The following is a 20,378-nucleotide window of genomic DNA, read 5'->3' on the forward strand; positions in this document are numbered from 1 at the left end:
TATTACGTCACTTCAGACTATTAAGAAAAGAAGGAGGAGAAGAATTTTTTTAAAAAAAGGATTATAGGTAAGAAGTAAAAAAAAATTATTAGAATTGAGTTATAAAGTAAGGACATATATATTTATTTATAAAGGAATAACTTAGGAATATTATAAATTATTAACATAAATTTATAAATAATCAAAAAGGGGTTGTAAATAATAATCCTTTTTTAATGTTTTGTTTTCTGTCATCATCTCAAATTAGTTGTTGGCTTTCACACTTTACACGCCAAAAGATACCTGACACAGGTAACCACTTTTGTCCGCAAAAAGCTGCTCATATATTGTTGGTTTGGTTTTATTGATGCGTCCGAAAATTTATAATGTTTTGATAAATGACAAATATTATAAGGCAAATTATAATTTCTAATGAAATTAGAAATTCCAAACAGATGAAATCTTCTGATCACAATCGTTGTTTCAAAGATCATGACAGATCCCAGTCAATTCCAAGCTTGATGGCTAATATCTAACTCCAATATCTTTCATGGCAACAAGATTTGTGTGTATCTCACCACTGGCAATTTTACAAAGCAAGAAGGCTCATAGAAAGAACTTGTTGCTGTTAAGTAGTTTCTTCCCAAACATTTTCCAACAAGAAAAACAACCTTTAAATAAATAAATCACAAGGTCAACACTGTCCCATTGTAACTAGTTTAATGACACAAGATAATAGTTCCTTGAGAACAGGATCATGAAGAGTTACAATCTGATAAATGAGAGTGCTGCAACTACAGAAAGTTGTCGAAAGCCAAAATGGGTATCCAGTTACAAGTCTATCACACGAGAAAGCTTCTGGATTCGGTTCAATAGGAAGTCCCCTTGCTTGATAGTTGCCTGGTAAAGTGCATTTTTGGCATCAGGTCGGTTGGTCTCCAAGATACCAGCAACCTTGTCGATCTTGCAATGAAGCTTCCCAGTTGCTATGAAGCGAGATAATTCCCTAAAGATATGTAAATAGTTAAGGCATTATTGTTCCGTCAACTTAAAAGAGAGAGAAATTACGTCATAGGCACCAAAAGAAAAAAGTACCAGAAATTTATGCACAGATGTACATGCTCCTTCCGTAACAACTTGTAATATCAGTAAAGTCAATGTTTCCCTAAATTAGATAATATGTTCCTTATAGATAGTTACGACGTTATAATGTATTTAAGAATTTTAAATTTTCAGGACCTACAAAACATTGACCACTAACGATTCAGTTAAAGTACTTACTGATCAATGAAACCAATAGATACTCCAAAAGCTGCCGCCATTGCTTCCATAGTCACACTCTTGTAGGATTCAAGGAACTGGGAATAAACTACTGTGCAAATATCCCTCATGTAGAACCGGAAATGAGGTTGTAGATATCGATCCAACTTTATCTGCTCAGTCAGTCCAGCTGAGAAGCAAGACCAGTAAAGACCACAATCAAACAAGTTATATTTGACCAAAACAAGGCAATTTCGATAGAAATATTAATGAACATGTAAGTTGAAAGTAACTATGATGATAAACCATAGTAAATATATTAAGTACAACCATTATGGTTAGTAAACCTTGTCAAGTGAAGCTATTTAATAGCTAAATGATACTGCAAAAGATAGGATTTGACACAATCATGTCAAAAGGCTGCATATATTAGATTCTAAAGCTAAGCAGTTAACAGGTATAAAGGTATGAACTGTGAAGTAAATTACTGCAGAAAGAATAAGAGGGTGGATGAGTAACAAAACTTGGAAGAGACATGATAGAAACATGAGAAAATATCATTTTAGGAACTCAAATAACACACCCATTTAACATCAATCAATCTAAAGATTAATGCTACGACATGAACTTGGGCAAGAACTGTTACACACTTATGTTATGACATTAAGATAACTAGCACAATTATCATGCAAATAAAAAAAGGAAACAAACAAATAGGATCTTTTATTGTTGCATAGGATGGACATGTTTTAAAAAGTTTTGTCTGCTTACAAAATGCAGAGAAAAATGACTTGAAGTGACAGCCATAGAGGGAGTTAAGAAATTCAGATAGATGTGGTATCTTGCCAATCACCGTAAGGATTTCAGGTGCATCCACAACCTGCCATATAATTCATCAAAATATAAGCCAGTTGAAAAAACACAAAAAACAAAAAACAGAGACTCATCATATTTATTGGAATACCTTTTGTTTAAGTGAGACTCTGTCCAACGATATAATGCTTGTAAGGACAGTATAGAAAATGAAGGTATCATAAGAGAATATCTCATCAGTTGTGAAGGTCGATATTGAGTCCAAAAACAAACTGGCTGCTTTCTTAAAGTTCCTGGTAGACATGCAATATAAGCCTTCGTATACTTTCAACCTATTCTTTCTCTCCCAATCACCACCACCTTCAAATAAGCTGTCATGATCATGCCAAGATGAAATAGATTCAGCACAAGCCTTATCAGAAAGTGCATAATGGATTTACTCTTAACACCAGAAATCAAGAACTTACTTCTTAGCCTTGTCAATTGATTTAGAAATGAGATCAAAATCCATGTAAAAGAAGCCAAGTTGTAAGGTATAGAAGACCAGGTCCATCTTTTGACCAGCAGCAACAGTTTTTCCCTCAGTTGTTTTGAGCTGCTCCAATGCCTTTTCCTGTAAATGGAAAAATGAAATGTCATGAGTATAAATGTAACACTTAATATCACAGTGAACCTCAGAAATTTGAAGCCCTGAATACCTTGTCACCAATCCGAATGAAGAACAAGGACTTTGCTAAATGAGCTTCACGTACTTCACTTTCTCCTAGGTTTTCTTCAGCATCGGCAATCCTATTTTGTATCAAAAGTGAAATCTTATTTTTGATGTTAAATCATAATTGATAATTTCGTAAGAACAAATTATACTATAAGATTATTGCATATTGCCAAGATTCCGCACAACATATGGTGAAGTTAGAAAAGGACAATGATTTCTTTAAAATTCACAGTGAAACCACTCTTATATTCATTATTTATTTTCTCCTTTAAACAAATTCAAAGGATAAAACAAGATTGGAAGTAGTTAGAGGTGATACTAAATTTCTTCAAAGCAAGAGATACTATCAGATTTATGACATTATTTTACAGATTAGAGATGTTGTCCCAAATCCCGATTATCATATGAACAATGCTACATATCAAGACTTAGTTCCCAGATTAAGGCATGAGTCACGGACATAGAGCATACAACCAGAGGACAAAGGAGGTAGGGTCAGGGGCAATGTGCTAGTCTGTGACTCATGCTTTACTAGATTATGCTTAATAACAAGGTTGTCAATAGAGAAAATTTTAGACAGATATCCTCAAGAGCTGAACGCCATCCAGTAAGGTGAACAAGACACAAACTTGAAGCAAACATGAAATACCTATGTAAGATCCATAACCAATTGTACATATTAGATACAAGAACGGATATCGGGCTTTACCATACGGTACTTCTTGTTAAATCCGAAGCAGACTCAAGCTATTCAGAGCCATCGAAATAATGTAATCAGCATTGAAAAATATTTAGATATTCTTCATATACATTAAGCTTTGGCCAAATATAAATCCAAGTATATAATAAGATTTAGAAGGCTAGATATATATACATTTACAAGATGGGGTTAAAATCTTATGTCATTATATTTAGGGTTAGAATTTAACTAGGTCCAAAATCAAATCTAAATCCAGTAAGGCTTCTATGTGGGATTTTTTTCCGGTCAAGATGCTTAGTGAAACAAATTTCACAAGACGATTTATGCTAATTGGTTCATATTGTTGGGCAACAATAAACAAATTATTGAAAAAATTTTGTGTGAAGATGAGAATGTTAAGATGGATGTCTAGTATCATAACAAAGGAATAAAAATTATTGCATATGTGAAACATGAGCACCACACATTAATCTAAATAAAGGAATCATTTGATATAATTTGAACATGACCAACGGAAACTTGAAAATGCACAGGCAAGGCAAGGAGACTCAATCTCAATTACAAATACATAGGAATCTCTGGATCTCATTCCATCTTTAGATAATCTAAAACTTAAAACCAGATGACATATTGAATCACTTACAGTTGACCCTATCCATCTAGAAGTCAAATTCTCGCTTGTATATCAGAACCAATGAAATTACGAAATAGGAACTCAATAATTGCAAAATTCACTTACAGTTGACCCTATCCATCTAGAAGTCAAATTCTCGCTTGTATATCAGAACCAATGAAATTACGAAATAGGAACTCAATAATTGCAAAATTCATCTTCTGCCAAAACCCAATCTCAATAGCAATATCACTGTGCAATGCCCCAGTCTGGTCAATTGTTGAGAACAAGGGTATAAATGCTAGTCCATACTGTATTATATATTGGCCGATCAACAAACCAGGGTGTTACATCAGTCTGGCGGGCACAATTAAATCCATGGTTGACAACTTATGTATGGCTAGTATCTGTGATATATTCTAACACCAATGGTTAAAGCCAACCATAGAGAGCATCTTTGACATAAAGGATGTGATCTCCATAAAAGAGAACAAAAAAAAAAAAAAAAAAAAGGCTACTTAGATACTTGACCAGATCTACATCAAGAAAATCAAAAAATTATTGTAAAATAAGGATAATGCACTGTTAACTCGTAAATGTAAATTAAGAGTCTACAAAAAAAATCAGCACAAATCTTGTCATGAGTAGGAACATATAAATGAACATACCTCATGGAGAAAAAATAAAAGAACAGACAATATTGCATATTAAGGAGCAATCATTATTTAGTTTCACCGAGTTATTAATCTCTCTCTGTCTCCCTATCCCTCTATGTTTATACGTTTTCTGTGTCATATTCAAACAACATCAATAGGAAACAGAAACAAACAAAAACAAGAACTAAAACAACGGATCTCACTTGTCATCGAGCGTCTTAAGCTCGTCCTCGATCCTCTTTCTCATGCGATCAAGAACCGCAGTGTCCATCTCCAGCACCGAGGCGACAGCGAGGGACTCGTATAGGGAGGCCATGTCTATCGAACAAGCATGCAATAACATCAGGACCGCGAATGGAAGGAAGAGAGAAAGGGCACAAATGGTGGATGTCGTCGTCATCGTTACCACGGGTCTTGACGGCATCGAGAACCTCATCACGGAGGCGGACCTTCTCGATGTCGTCGACGTCGGGGTGGGTGAGGAGGAAGAGCTTGTGGGCGAGGGCGATATGCTGTTGCTGAGTGCCGTCTTGCGCTTCCATTGCTCACTCACGCTGTCTTCTTTTCCTGCGTCGCTTCGTTTCCGCTTCGGTTTTATAGGGTTTCCGCCCTGGCTTAACGGGCGCGGCTCGTTTGTCCACGAAGCCCTGAATCCGAACTCGGAGCCTAACTGACCCGAATCCGAATCAACGATCGGGGTTTGGGTTTGGGTTTGGGTGGGCTCAACCTCGGTTCGGTTTTCCTATTAAGAATAAAATAATTCCAACGGGTGAAAATTAACCTAAAAGACTTAGTACTCTTATGTAGGTTTTATTTACCAACTCAAAATATCTTGTATTATATCTAACCATTTAATCTGAATTTAGTCCTATCCAAAATAGAAGATCGTTGAATATTTGAAGAAGAAATTTATTTGAAGGCGAAAAATATCTATACCTCATATTCTTTTATCCCATAATCATATCATTTATCTCTTTTCATTGTGTTTTGATGTGAGGACTTTCAATACGTTTCAAGATCTTAATTATTATCAATTTTTATATTTAAAAATAATTAAATTATGCATTAGTTGCTTTTTTTTATATAGATATAGTATATATCAACGAGACGTTTTGGGATGCATCAAATGCTTTAATTATTTTCTTATCATAAGTAGATGCATTGAAAGAAGACGATGTATTAATCACTTGGTATATATTTTTATTTTTGATAGATACATCATGCACAAAGAATATATTGGGAGAAGTAATATATACTTCGATTATCTTTTTAAACCAAGAAAAGTTATTATGCATAAATTGAATATTTTTTATTGCATCAAGTGTTTTCGATACTTTTTTATTGCATAAATTGAATAAGACACCTTAGGTTGAATGGAGCACTTTAATTTTTTTCTATATTGGGCGTAAATGAACACACTTTAAATGTCATCAGCCCAATAAAATATTATATACATTTATATTGTATCTTTTAATACAAGTGATAAATGGGCCGCATTGGGCTATATGGACCTAACCCGAGTTGGTAAGGCTAAATTAACCCAACCCGAGCCGATCGAGCAAATTGACTTGACCCATGGTCGGGCTAAATCGACTGAACTTGAGCTGGTCGATCATATTTGACCTAATATAGGTTGGAGGGTCAAAACTGACCCGACCGAGTTGATCGGGCAAATTGATCCAACTTAGGTTGGTTGGTTTAGTCAAATTGACCCAAGCAAAATTACTTGACTAGGGCAGAAGAAAACCCTTTTATACAATTGTATCTTAATATTAAACACATGTAGTTAATTAGGACAACGGTAAAAGCCAAGACTTCCGAAATGGTGTCTTTGGTTAAGACTCTTTAAACGAAGGAGATATTACTAATGAGTATGTATGCTTGTGTTGATAACTCATGTAACATAAAAAAGAGGCTTGGCATGATGGTAAATAGATTTATACAAAATAAATATAAAAAAAAGATTGAGCTTAAAAGGGTGTAAAGATAATTTTCTTTTAATAAAAGGACATTTCTTATCTTAGGATGTAACTTCTTTGACTTGCTGCTTTGTAAATCACTTTGATACAAATATTCTTCTTTTCCGATGCAGATGTGCACATCACTGAGAAGAAAATTGTCATCAGGGATGAAAGAATGAGAAGGAGAATCTGAAGAAGAGCAAATGCGGCAGAAGACAGAGACTATACCCACAACTGCTCCATTGATTAAAGGACATTTTTTGACATTCCAAGATGCATGTACAGAAACAGGAAACTAAGGCGATGTTACGAGAGGAAAGACACTATCTCCGTGACGACAAGTTCATTGAACACTGATGTCAACGACCTTGCTTGCAGGTGAAGCCTTTGGAATTGTCACATAGAGCACCCCATCCTTCACCTCTGCCTTGATCTTTTCCAGGTCGATGGTATCGGGCAATGCGATCCTACTGTTATATCGACCATAGCTCTTGGCAGACCATTCTTCTTCCTCCCCTTCTTTTATTTCCTTGGGCAGTTTCTCTGCCTTGATGACCAGCATTCTTTCCTCCACCCACACCTTGACATCATTCTTGGTCATGCCGGGCATGTCGAACCTCATCTTGTACACACCTTCCCCCTCTTTGATCTCCCATGGAGTCCTTCCCCTCCTATAACCGCCCCCAAATTCCTCACCACCCAGGGAAGGTGATGATGTGACACTGTAACCAAGGGGATCATCCATGATTCTCTCCATTGTCTCCATCATTTGCTGTACTGTTCTCGCGGTAGGAAATCGGTCCCACAGTCCTGAAATTTACGTACGTCAACAGCCAATACCAATTCCCTTCACAATGTATAACTAATCCAATCAAGAATTGTCAGAATGTAAAGGAACAAAGACCAGCTGGTAGAATGAAAAGAAAAGAAATCAATAGTTTAAAGCTCATACACAATGAGTCCTTTCCCAAGGAATTTACTAGAAATTGATGGTGTTAAAGCTCATAAACATAGTGTTAAAGAAATCAATAAAATTCTACATTTACTAGTTACACAATTAAAATCATTTATCATATGCCTCTCTTACCCAATCTCTAACAAAGAATATGTATGCATTCTGAGCTTCCACCATACATACCCAATTCGAATCATTTATCCGATAGAAGATTTTTCATTTTCTTGTCAGCATGCATTATGAGTTCTTCATTTGAGCTTCCACCATGCATACCCAATTCAAATGATTTATCAGATAGAACTTCAATTTTTTTCATTTTCAAGTGAGTCTGCGATGGATGACGAGTCTTCAGATCTTAATTGTCTGCTTCAATCAGTTTTTTTTTTTCTCCCACTTGTATGGTGAATTTGAGAGTGATGGCATATCCAATTTCTCTTCCAAGATAATTGCTACTTTTTCTCCAAGACACAATAGACAGAGCAGAAACGCATGGAATAGATGCTGAAAGACAGAGTAGTTGAGTGAATACCATAAAGAGGAAGCTGACTGCAAACTAGAAAGATAAAGAGGGAGATGACAGTGTAGATAACTTTTTCCCTAAAGGGAATTTTACGATCAGCACTCTGAACTTCAGGCAAGAATGCTAGGAATGGCCTAACAAGATGGAGCACTCTGAACCCTCCTGCCATTTTCCTGTATGTGAACCCATAAACAATTTGCTAAGACAGAATAATAAATTGATCCAAAACATATGCACATTGGTTTAAAGGAACAATTTGAACTTTCTTTATGCTCTAGTACATCAACAATCAAAAGATAAGGAACACATGCCACATATCTAAACAATGAAAACAGATAATAATACAATCCAAGATTTGGGTAAACCAGGACATCTATTCAACATTGCGATTTAGAAACTTCAGTGAGAAAAACTATCACTGACTCGATCAGCTGGAAAGGTGGAGGAAAGCATATGATGTAATAAAAGGACTGGTTTACTGAGCTGTAAACTTTATGAATTTTCAAAAATTATTTCAAATAAAACATAATAACGTCACCAACCAAACATTTTAGCAATCACTTTCTTGCATTACAAATGATCTTTACTATAAATCCACAACATACACAGTAAATAAAGGCTTGAAATTTGATATAGACATCTGTACAAACATGTTTCATCACATTAGAGAAATTGACTATTCAAGTCAAAATGCTGCATAAACTGACTTATAATAACATTGAATGATTAAGACAATGCGAACAATTCTACCGACAAAGAATGAGGACTACTATATAATTGTAAATTTTAAGCAAGCATCGATCTACACGTATACTGATTCAAACTTCGGAAGGCTCCACATGAAACAATAGATCGTCCAGAAGATAACCAAAACGTCCAAAAATTGGCTGCAATGTCAAATCAGAGCACCTAAGAACAGAAAACCCTAGAAGTGTTCGTTAGTTCCTAAAACATCTCATTCAAATCCATAATTCAACTCCGCTCTTGTGATCAAGCCGTGGATCTTATAGCGATCCAGACTGCACGCCTCCAGCGCAAAACGGGACACCATCTTAGGTCGAAACCAGACCAAAAGAAACTGCAAATGAAGAGAACGCGAGATTAAAGAGTACAGTACCTCTTCTCCTTACCCTGCTTGTTTCAGGGTTGGGGTCTCGTTCTCGTAGCCTTCGCCCCGGTTACTTCTGCCTTGGGACGAGGAGAGGAGCCGAGTGAGATCTGGATCAGCTCTACTTCCCTTTGCATTTATAGCATGAACAGCGGATGCGGGTTTAGCTCTTTCCACGCCCCGGTAACCCGTTATAAGAAGCAAGTAATGAGGCGTGCTTTTTTTTTTTTTTTAAGTTTACTATTTTGAGCCATTCTTACTATTCATAATTTCTTACTATTTATAAATTCTTAAAAATAATAAAATAATATTTTTATTTATAATATTTTAAATTTTATTTTTACTCTTTTCTTTTCTTTTTCACCTATTCACTTATTGACGTCGACTCTTCCTATCTTTTTTTTTTATCTTCGGATCGTCTCAATTTATTATTTATTACGTCACTTTAGACTATTAAGAAAAGGAGGAGGAGAAGAAATTAAAAAAAAAAGGATTATTGGTAAGAAGTAAAAAAAATTATTAGAATTGAGTTATAAAGTAAGGACATGTGTATTTATTTATAAAGGAATAACTTATGAATATTATAAATTATTAACATAAATTTATAAATAATTAAAAAGGGATTGTAAATAATAATCCTTTTTTAATGTTTTCTTTTCCTATGTTGTCATCATCTCAAATTAGTTGTTGGCTTTCACACTTTACACGCCCAAAGATACCTGACACAGGCAACCACTTTTGTCCACAAAAAGTTGCTCACATATTGTTGGTTTGGTTTTATTGATGCATCAAAAAATTTATAATGTTTTGATAAATGACAAATATTATAAGGCAAAATTATAATTTCTAATGAAATTAGAAATTCCAAACAGATGAAATCTTCTGATCACAACCGTTGTTTCAAAGATCATGACAGATCCCGGTCAATTCCAAGCTTGATGGCTAATATCTAACTCCAATATCTTCCATGGCAACAAGATTTGTGCGTATCTCACCACTGGCAATTTTACAAAGCAAGAAGGCTCATAGAAAGAACTTGTTGCTGTTAAGTAGTTTCTTCCCAAACATTTTCCAACAAGAAAAACAACCTTTAAATAAATAAATCACAAGGTCAACACTGTTCCATTGTAACTAGTTTAATGACACAAGATAATAGTTCCTTGAGAATAGGATCATAAAGAGTTACAATCTGATAAATGAGAGTGCTGCAGCTACAGAAAGTTGTCGAAAGCCAAAATGGGTATCCAGTTACAAGTCTATCACACGAGAAAGCTTCTGGATTCGGTTCAATAGGAAGTCCCCTTGCTTGATAGTTGCCTGATAAAGTGCATTTTTGGCATCAGGTCGGTTGGTCTCCAAGATACCAGCAACCTTGTCGATCTTGCAATGAAGCTTCCCAGTTGCTATGAAGCGAGATAATTCCCTAAAGATATGTAACTAGTTAAGACATTATTGTTCCGTCAACTTAAAAGAGAGAGAAATTACGTCATAGGCACCAAAAGAAAAAGGTGCCAGAAATTTATGCACAGATGTACATGCTCCTTCCGTAACAACTTGTAATATCAGTAAAGTCAATGTTTCCCTAAATTAGATAATATGTTCCTTATAGATAGTTACGACGTTATAATGTATTTAAGAATTTAAAATTTTCAGGACCTACAAAACATTGACCACTAATGATTCAGTTAAATTACTTACTGATCAATGAAACCAATAGATACTCCAAAAGCTGCCGCCATTGCTTCCATAGTCACACTCTTGTAGGATTCAAGGAACTGGGAATAAACTACTGTGCAAACTTCCCTCATGTAGAACCGGAAATGAGGTTGTAGATATCGATCCAACTTTATCTGCTCAGTCAGTCCAGCTGAGAAGCAAGACCAGTAAAGACCACAATCAAACAAGTTATATTTGACCAAACTAAGGCAATTTCGATAGAAATATTAATGAACATGTAAGTTGAAAGTAACTATGATGATAAACCATAGTAAATATATTAAGTACAACCATTATGGTTAGTCAACCTTGTCAAGTGAAGCTATTTAATAGCTAAATGATACTGCAAAAGATAGGATTTGACACAATCATGTCAAAAGGCTGCATATATTAGATTCTAAAGCTAAGCAGTTAACAGGTATAAAGGTATGAACTGTGAAGTAAATTACTGCAGAAAGAATAAGAGGGTGGATGAGTAACAAAACTTGGAAGAGACATGATAGAAACATGAGAAAATATCATTTTAGGAACTCAAATAACACACAACCATTTAACATCAATCAATCTAAAGATTAATGCTACGACATGAACTTGGGCAAGAACTGTTACACACTTATGTTATGACACTAAGATAACTAGCACAATTATCATGCAAATAAAAAAAGGGAACAAACAAATAGGATCTTTTATTGTTGCATAGGATGGACATGTTTTAAAAAGTTTTGTCTGCTTACAAAATGCAGAGAAAAATGACTTGAAGTGGCAGCCATAGAGGGAGTTAAGAAATTCAGATAGATGTGGTATCTTGCCAATCACTGTAAGGATTTCAGGTGCATCCACAACCTGCCATATAATTCATCAAAATATAAGCCGGTTGAAAAAACACAAAAAACAAAAAACAGAGACTCGTCTTATTTATTGGAATACCTTTTGTTTAAGTGAGACTCTGTCCAACGATATAATGCTTGTAAGGACGGTATAGAAAATGAAGGTATCATAAGAGAATATCTCATCAGTTGTGAAGGTCGATATTGAGTCCAAAAACAAACTGGCTGCTTTCTTAAAGTTCCTGGTAGACATGCAATATAAGCCTTCGTATACTTTCAACCTATTCTTTCTCTCCCAATCACCACCACCTTCAAATAAGCTGCCATGATCATGCCAAGATGAAATAGATTCAGCACAAGCCTTATCAGAAAGTGCATAATGGATTTACTCTTTAACACCAGAAATCAAGAACTTACTTCTTAGCCTTGTCAATTGATTTAGAAATGAGATCAAAATCCATGTAAAAGAAGCCAAGTTGTAAGGTATAGAAGACCAGGTCCATCTTTTGACCAGCAGCAACAGTTTTTTCCTCAGTTGTTTTGAGCTGCTCCAATGCCTTTTCCTGTAAATGGAAAAATGAAATATCATGAGTATAAATGTAACACTTAATATCACAGTGAACCTCAGAAATTTGAAGCCCTGAATACCTTGTCACCAATCCGAATGAAGAACAAGGACTTTGCTAAATGAGCTTCACGTACTTCACTTTCTCCTAGGTTTTCTTCAGCATCGGCAATCCTATTTTGTATCAAAAGTGAAATCTTATTTTTGATGTTACATCATAATTGATAATTTCGTAAGACCAAATTCTACTATAAGATTATTGCATATTGCCAAGATTCCGCACACCATATTGGTGAAGTTAGAAAAGGACAATGATTTCTTTAAAATTCACAGTGAAACCACTCTTATATTCATTATTTATTTTCTCCTTTAAAGAAATTCAAAGGATAAAACAAGACTGGAAGTAGTTAGAGGTGATACTAAATTTCTTCAAAGCAAGAGATACTATCAGATTTATGACAACATTATTTTACAGATTAGAGATGTTGTCCTAAATCCCGATTAACATATGAACAATGCTACATATCAAGACTTAGTGCCCAGATTAAGGCATGAGTCATGGACATAGAGCATACAACCAGAAGACTTAGATATTCTTTATATACATTAAGTTTTGGCCAAATATAAATCCAAGTATATAATAAGATTTAGAAGGCTAGATATATATACATTTACAAGATGGGGTTAAAATCTTATGTCATTATATTTAGGGTTAGAATTTAACTAGGTCCAAAATCAAATATAAATCCAGTAAGGCTTCTATGTGGGATTTATTTCCAGTCAAGAAGCTTAGTGAAACAAATTTCACGAGGTGATTTATGCTAACTGGTTCATATTGTTGAGCAACAATAAACAAATTAATGAAAAAATTTTATGTGAAGATGAGAATGTTAAGATGGATGTCTAGTATCATAACAAAGGAATAAAAATTATTGCATATGTGAAACATGAGCACCACACACTAAACTAAATAAAGGAATCATTTCATGTAATTTGAACATGACCAACGGAAACTTGAAAATGCACAGGCAACGCAACGAGACTCAATCTCAATTACAAATACATAGGAAACTCTGGATCTCATGCCATCTTTAGATAATCTAAAACTTAAAACCAGATGACATATTGAATCACTTACAGTTGACCCTATCCATCTAGAAGTCAAATTCTCCCTTGTATATCGGAACCAATGAAATTACGAAATAGGAACTCAATAATTGCAAAATTCATCTTCTGCCAAAACCCAATCTCAATAACAATATCACTGTGCAATGCCCCAGTCTGATCAATTGTTGAGAACAAGGGTATAAATGCTAGTCCATACTGTATTATATATTGGCCGATCAACAAACCAGGGTGTTACATCAGTCTGGCGGGCACAATTAAATCCATGGTTGACAACTTATGTATGGCTAGTATCTGTGATATATTCTAACACCAATGGTTAAAGCCAACCGTAGAGAGCATCTTTGACATAAAGGATTTGATCTCCATAAAAGAGAGAGAGAAAAAAAAAAGGCTACTTAGATACTTGACCAGATCTACGTCAAGAAAATCAAAAAATTATTGTAAAATAAGGATAATGCACTGTTAACACGTAAATGTAAATTAAGTGTCTACAAAAAAAATCAGCACAAATCTTGTCGTGAGTAGGAAAATATAAATGAACATATCTCATGGAGAAAAAAAAAATAACAGACAATATTGCATATTAAGGAACATTCATTATTTAGTTTCACCGAGTTATTAATCTCTCGCTGTCTCCCTATCCCTCTATGTTTATACGTTTTCTGTGTCATATTCAAACAACATCAATAGGAAACAGAAACAAACAAAAACAAGAACTAAAACAACGGATCTCACTTGTCATCGAGCGTCTTAAGCTCGTCCTCGATCCTCTTTCTCATGCGATCAAGAACCGCAGTGTCCATCTCCAGCACCGAGGCGGCAGCGAGGGACTCGTAGAGGGAGGCCATGTCTGTCGAACAAGCATGCAATAACATCAGGACCGCGAATGGAAGGAAGAGAGAAAGGGCACAAATGGTGGATGTCGTCGTCATCGTTACCACGGGTCTTGACGGCATCGAGGACCTCATCACGGAGGCGGACCTTCTCGATGTCGTCGACGTCGGGGTGGGTGAGGAGGAAGAGCTTGTGGGCGAGGGCGATATGCTGTTGCTGAGTGCCGTCTTGCGCGTCCATTGCTCCCTTACGCTGTCTTCTTTTCCTTCGTCGCTACGTTTCCGCTTCGGTTTTATAGGGTTTCCGCCCTGGCTTAACGGGCGCGGCTTGTTTGTCCACGAAGCCCTGAATCCGAACTCGGAGCCTAAACTGACCCGAATCCGAATCAACGATTGGGGTTTGGGTTTGGGTGGGCTCAACCTCGGTTCGGTTTTCCTATTAAGAATAAAATAATTCCAACGGGTGAAAATTAACCTGAAAGACTTAGTACTCTTATGTAGGTTTTATTTACCAACTCAAAATATCTTGTATTATATCTAACCATTTAATCTGAATTTAGTCCTATCCAAAATAGAAGATCGTTGAATATTTGAAGAAGAAATTTATTTGAAGGCGAAAAATATCTATATATCATATTCTTTTATCTCATAATCATATCATTTATCTCTTTTCATTGTGTTTTGAGGTGAGGACCTTCGATACGTTTCAAGATCTTAATTATTATCATTTTTTATATTTAAAAATAATTAAATTATATATTAGTTGTTTTTTTTAATAGATATAGTATATATAAAGGAGACGTTTTGGGATGCATCAAATGCTTTAATTATTTTCTTATCATAAGTAGATGCATTGAAAGGAGACGATGTATTAATTACTTGGTATATATTTTTATTTTTGATAGATACATCATGCATAAAGAATATATTGGGAGAAGTAATATATACTTCGATTATCTTTTTAAACCAATAAAAGGTATTATGCATAAATTGAATATTTTTGATTGCATCAAGTGTTTTCGATACTTTTTTATTGCATAAATTGAATAAGACACCTTAGGTTGAATGGAGCACTTGAATTTTTTTCTAGATTGGGCATAAACGAACACACTTTAAATGTCACCAGCCCAATAAAATATTATATACATTTATATTGTATCTTTTAATACAAGTGATAAATGGGCCGCATTGGGCTATATGGACCTAACACGAGTTGGCAGGCTAAATTAACCCAACCCGAGCCGATCGAGCAAATTGACTTGACCCATGGTCGATCATATTTGACCTAATATAGGTTGGACGGTCAAAACTGACCCGACCGAGTTGATCGGGCAAATTGATCCAACTTAGGTTGGTTGGTTTAGTCAAATTGACCCAAGCAAAATTACTTGACTAGGGCAGAAGAAAACCCTTTTATACAATTGTATCTTAATATTAAACACATGTAGTTAATTAGGACAACGGTAAAAGCCAAGACTTCCGAAATGGTGTCTTTGGTTAAGACTCTTTAAACGAAGGAGATATTACTAATGAGTATGTATGCTTGTGTTGATAACTCATGTAACATAAAAAAGAGGCTTGGCATGATGGTAAATAGATTTATACAAAATAAATAAAAAAAAAAAGATTGAGCTTAAAAGGGTGTAAAGATAATTTTCTTTTAATAAAAGGACATTTCTTATCTTAGGATGTAACTTCTTTGACTTGCTGCTTTGTAAATCACTTTGATACAAATATTCTTCTTTTCCGATGCAGATGTGCACATCACTGAGAAGAAAATTGTCATCAGGGATGAAAGAATGAGAAGGAGAATCTGAAGAAGAGCAAATGCGGCAGAAGACAGAGACTATACCCACAACTGCTCCATTGATTAAAGGACATTTTTTGACATTCCAAGATGCATGTACAGAAACAGGAAACTAAGGCGATGTTACGAGAGGAAAGACACTATCTCCGTGACGACAAGTTCATTGAACACTGATGTCAACGACCTTGCTTGCAGGTGAAGCCTTTGGAATTGTCACATAGAGCACCCCATCCTTCACCTCTGCCTTGATCTTTTCCAGGTCGATGGTATCGGGCAATGCGATCCTACTGTTATATCGACCATAGCTCTTGGCAGACCATTCTTCTTCCTCCCCTTCTTTTATTTCCTTGGGCAGTTTCTCTGCCTTGATGACCAGCATTCTTTCCTCCACCCACACCTTGACATCATTCTTGGTCATGCCGGGCATGTCGAACCTCATCTTGTACACACCTTCCCCCTCTTTGATCTCCCATGGGGTCCTTCCCCTCCTATAACCGCTCCCAAATTCCTCACCACCCAGGGAAGGTGATGATGTGACACTGTAACCAAGGGGATCATCCATGATCCTCTCCATCGTCTCCATCATTTGCTGTACTGTTCTCGCGGTAGGAAATCGGTCCCACAGTCCTGAAATTTACATACGTCAACAGCCAATACCAATTCCCTTCACAATGTATAACTAATCCAATCAAGAATTGTCAGAATGTAAAGGAACAAAGATCAGCTGGTAGAATGAAAAGAAAAGAAATCAATAGTTTAAAGCTCAAACACAACGAGTCCTTTCCCAAGAAATTTACTAGAAATTGATGGTGTTAAAGCTCATAAACATAATGTTTAAGAAATCAATAAAATTCTACATTTACTAGTTACACAATTAAAATCATTTATCATATGCCTCTCTTACCCAATCTCTAACAAAGAATATGTATGCATTCTGAGCTTCCACCATACATACCCAATTCGAATCATTTATCCGATAGAAGATTTTTCATTTTCTTGTCAGCATGCATTATGAGTTCTTCATTTGAGCTTCCACCATGCATACCCAATTCAAATGATTTATCAGATAGAACTTCAATTTTTTTCATTTTCAAGTGAGTCTGCGATGGATGACGAGTCTTCAGATCTTAATTGTCTGCTTCAATCAGTTTTTTTTTTTCTCCCACTTGTATGGTGAATTTGAGAGTGATGGCATATCCAATTTCTCTTCCAAGATAATTGCTACTTTTTCTCCAAGACACAATAGACAGAGCAGAAACGCATGGAATAGATGCTGAAAGACCAACATAAACATCAAAGGAATCTTACCGAGAGGCGCAGAGGGAGCCACACCCCTCCTCGGCGCATGACGCTGCGGCTCCTGCTGTTGTCGCACCTTACCGGCTCTCTGGAGGTGGTCAAGGCTGTCTCTGCCGTCGGCGACCATGGCCTTGACGGCGAGATTGCGCGGAGCTCCAAGAGGGGATTGTCGGACCCCATGGAGGGCCAAGAAGCGATGACCAAGAGTGCTGCTGCCTCTTCCACGGGAGGAAAGAGGAAGAAGGGAGACGGAGTTCGGGTTCGAGATCGTCGACGGCATCTTATCTGATCTCCGCTGCTACGGCAGGCCGCCCGCTGATCTCAAAGAAGTGATGGCCGAGAGAGGTGCGACCGGTGATTATTTATAGCAGATGGAGGAGACGAAGCCGAGCCGGCCATCTCTTCGCGTGGATGGTTCGGGATCGCTTCCAGAATTTTCTGGGACACAACAGCGATTACCGGAACGTCTTCTGGAAACTCCACTGCCTTATGGGCTTTATGGGCCCTCCAAGCCCGTAACAACGAGGATTCCAATAATGGGCGCCGCATCGGTTGACCAGATTCCAATAAAGAAGTCAAGTCAAACTTGAGTGTCTTTCAATTATTCCAAAGGAACCAAAAACTTATTGCGATGACTGCAAAAATTTAATCCTTCAAGTCTTATCATAGAAAGCAATGAATCTATGCAAGTAAAATTAAAACCAATATGTTGATGCAACAAAACTCAAAAGTTAATTGAAACATACATTTGTGAAGATATAATGCATAGAATCCAAAAAAAACCCATAGCAATGGCACACATCTACCTGGCTTCGAATAAAAGTAGGGAGTCAAAGTTATGTAAACTTTCACAATAAAAAAAAAAAACCTTTAATCCTAGGAGCAATCTTCCATTACTAAATCACTTTCCAACTAGAACAAGCCTCCACCTTAATTATTTTCGATGCTTTTATGCAATCAAGGTTGTTAGTCTAATTCATTTATGAGGTTACTCGATAAATGAATCTAAAGAGGTCCAAAGATCATAAAAATCTTATTATGATCATAACAACCATCACATTTTAGATTAGAGACCTTATAGAATCTTAAATTTTTTTAAATATTCACATAAATAGGTCAAGTACTCAAAATTTTAACCCAAGAGCCCTCCCATAAGGATACTATCGTACAATTACATATTACCTTTCGGAAGTATTCCTAGTATTAAACAAGAGGTTTTGCATATTTCTAAAAGTCCATAAAAGCTTTTTGAATTCTTTTTTTAACCCACGAGTATAAGTTATCATATTCAGTGACCATAACCCAAAGAAGATTATTATTATTAAGAAAAAGAAGAAAAATATCTTTGACAGTAATAAATTTTTTAACTATGATAAAATCACATATTCCCAAAACCCCATCCTCCTTGGCTGAACATATGGTATCCAAATTTATCAAATACATTCTTTATTGTATTAAGATTCACCCAAAAGAAATTTCTAGAGATTTTAAAAAGTCCATTCAGAAGTTTACCTATGACCAGTAAATCATTAATATATAATTTAGAATAAAATTATTGACAACATTGATCATGACTAAACAAATCATGTGACACTTTGGTATCACCTTTGCTATCAATGCATCAACATGAATTGTCATCTCATGCATTATGTGAATATCCTTCTTGTATGTCTCCAACTTGCTATAAATTACCTGATCTAAGCAACCTTGATATGCTATTCACGACTAATGTGTCTCTCTAAGCTTGAATCACTATAATTAGACAAAGTATGTAACGATTAGCATGACTTATCATTTCACGTATTATGTGAATATCCTTCTCGCATGCGTTGTAAATGCCTCTATTTATGCAGCCTTGATGCATCTAATGCATCTTCCCACTCTTAACATACCCTAACTAGGCAAAGCGTATGATGAGCTCAATATTGTATTTGAGATGAACACATCTCTTGATGCTCGACATGACTTTCATGACAATCACCTCTCTCCTCACTCCACGTGCCAAAATCAAACAAAGTGTCATACACTTGATGTAGCATTATGTTAACATATCTTCTTATATGTATGTATTTTAACTAAGTTAAGCATTTGACATGCTAGACATTGCTTTTGTAGTCAACGTGTCTCCTTGAGCTTGAAGTATCATAATCAAATAGAGCATATGATGAGCCCCACGTAATCTTCACAACCCACAGGTCTACTATCAGTGCTCAATGTGCTATAACTATGAAAAGCACTCAACGCAACCTTCACAACCAACAGGTCTCCTTGCACCCGATGTATCCTAATCAGGTAAAACATGTGATGTGCTCGATATTGCTAATGCATCTTTCTATGCTCGATACATGTGATGCAACCTTCATGGCTAATGTATCTTCCCACACTCGACACACCTAACTCAGCAAAGTGTGTAATACACCAAACATAGCTTTTCGAGGTTAATATGTCTACATGTACTCGACATGCTCTAACCGAGCAAAGTGTGGAACATGCCAATACAATATTAGCAATTAGTGTCTTCCTACGCTCGATGTACTTTAGTCAAACAAAGTGTGCAATGTGCCTAGGTTAAATGACTAACATGTATCATATTCTCAATATGTCATAAAGGGGCAAAACACACAAAGGGACCTCTACTGTCAACCGGTCTCTTGCACTCCATGTGCCCAATGTGTCTTGAAATGCATGCAATGTGTTTGATGTAGCCTTTGCGACCATCACCTCTCAATGTCACTCGACTTACCTTAATCGAGCAAAATATGTGATGTGCTCATTCATGGCTAATTTGTCTCTTAGTGGTTGATATTCTCTACTAAGTATAGCATTTGACATGCCCGATATAGCCTTCACATATGTGTCTCCCCATGCTTGAGGTGACCTTCATGGTTAGCATTTCTCACTCGTAACTGGATAAAGTGTTTGA

At 36.0% G+C, this 20,378-nt stretch overlaps 4 protein-coding genes across 4 annotated transcripts; all 4 read right to left on the minus strand.

The window, feature by feature from the left end:
* Positions 1-687: 687 nt before the first annotated feature.
* Positions 688-5,283, minus strand: LOC135595789 (26S proteasome non-ATPase regulatory subunit 6-like). Its single transcript, XM_065087181.1, has 8 exons — positions 5,143-5,283; positions 4,940-5,054; positions 2,751-2,841; positions 2,520-2,665; positions 2,204-2,423; positions 2,011-2,119; positions 1,261-1,429; positions 688-985 (listed from the first exon to the last, which is right to left on the minus strand). Exons 1-8 carry the CDS (start codon positions 5,276-5,278, stop codon positions 811-813), a joined length of 1,161 nt encoding a protein of 386 aa, XP_064943253.1. The 5' UTR covers positions 5,279-5,283; the 3' UTR covers positions 688-810.
* Positions 5,284-6,920: 1,637 nt separating this feature from the next.
* Positions 6,921-9,369, minus strand: LOC135595790 (small heat shock protein, chloroplastic-like). Its single transcript, XM_065087182.1, has 3 exons — positions 9,303-9,369; positions 8,182-8,345; positions 6,921-7,507 (listed from the first exon to the last, which is right to left on the minus strand). Exons 2-3 carry the CDS (start codon positions 8,339-8,341, stop codon positions 7,041-7,043), a joined length of 627 nt encoding a protein of 208 aa, XP_064943254.1. The 5' UTR covers positions 8,342-8,345; positions 9,303-9,369; the 3' UTR covers positions 6,921-7,040.
* Positions 9,370-10,364: 995 nt separating this feature from the next.
* On the minus strand, positions 10,365-16,048 carry LOC135595791 (26S proteasome non-ATPase regulatory subunit 6-like). Its single transcript, XM_065087183.1, has 8 exons — positions 14,455-16,048; positions 14,252-14,366; positions 12,472-12,562; positions 12,241-12,386; positions 11,924-12,143; positions 11,731-11,839; positions 10,979-11,147; positions 10,365-10,703 (listed from the first exon to the last, which is right to left on the minus strand). The coding sequence occupies exons 1-8, from the start codon at positions 14,588-14,590 to the stop codon at positions 10,529-10,531; spliced, it is 1,161 nt and encodes a 386-aa protein (XP_064943255.1). The 5' UTR covers positions 14,591-16,048; the 3' UTR covers positions 10,365-10,528.
* Positions 16,049-16,196: 148 nt separating this feature from the next.
* LOC135595793 (small heat shock protein, chloroplastic-like) lies at positions 16,197-17,826 on the minus strand. The gene is made up of 2 exons (XM_065087184.1): positions 17,465-17,826; positions 16,197-16,783 (listed from the first exon to the last, which is right to left on the minus strand). Exons 1-2 carry the CDS (start codon positions 17,733-17,735, stop codon positions 16,317-16,319), a joined length of 738 nt encoding a protein of 245 aa, XP_064943256.1. The 5' UTR covers positions 17,736-17,826; the 3' UTR covers positions 16,197-16,316.
* Positions 17,827-20,378: the final 2,552 nt, after the last annotated feature.

Source organism: Musa acuminata, chromosome BXJ1-10, assembly GCF_036884655.1.
Source record: "Musa acuminata AAA Group cultivar baxijiao chromosome BXJ1-10, Cavendish_Baxijiao_AAA, whole genome shotgun sequence".
In the NCBI taxonomy this organism is placed as follows: domain Eukaryota; kingdom Viridiplantae; phylum Streptophyta; class Magnoliopsida; order Zingiberales; family Musaceae; genus Musa; species Musa acuminata.

Coding starts and splice junctions, on each gene's coding strand:
- LOC135595789 (XM_065087181.1), bottom strand. CDS start 5,278: ATGGAAGCGCAAGACGGCACTCAGCAACAGCATATCGCCCTCGCCCAC. Junction 2,424..2,519: donor TCAATTGACAAGGCTAAGAA/GTAAGTTCTTGA, acceptor TGATCATGACAG/CTTATTTGAAGGTGGTGGTG. Junction 2,120..2,203: donor GAGTCTCACTTAAACAAAAG/GTATTCCAATAA, acceptor ATTATATGGCAG/GTTGTGGATGCACCTGAAAT.
- LOC135595790 (XM_065087182.1), bottom strand. CDS start 8,341: ATGGCAGGAGGGTTCAGAGTGCTCCATCTTGTTAGGCCATTCCTAGCA. Junction 7,508..8,181: donor CAGTCAGCTTCCTCTTTATG/GTATTCACTCAA, acceptor CGTAAATTTCAG/GACTGTGGGACCGATTTCCT.
- LOC135595791 (XM_065087183.1), bottom strand. CDS start 14,590: ATGGACGCGCAAGACGGCACTCAGCAACAGCATATCGCCCTCGCCCAC. Junction 12,144..12,240: donor TCAATTGACAAGGCTAAGAA/GTAAGTTCTTGA, acceptor TGATCATGGCAG/CTTATTTGAAGGTGGTGGTG. Junction 11,148..11,730: donor GTCATTTTTCTCTGCATTTT/GTAAGCAGACAA, acceptor CTTGCTTCTCAG/CTGGACTGACTGAGCAGATA.
- LOC135595793 (XM_065087184.1), bottom strand. CDS start 17,735: ATGCCGTCGACGATCTCGAACCCGAACTCCGTCTCCCTTCTTCCTCTT. Junction 16,784..17,464: donor GGCTCCCTCTGCGCCTCTCG/GTAAGATTCCTT, acceptor TGTAAATTTCAG/GACTGTGGGACCGATTTCCT.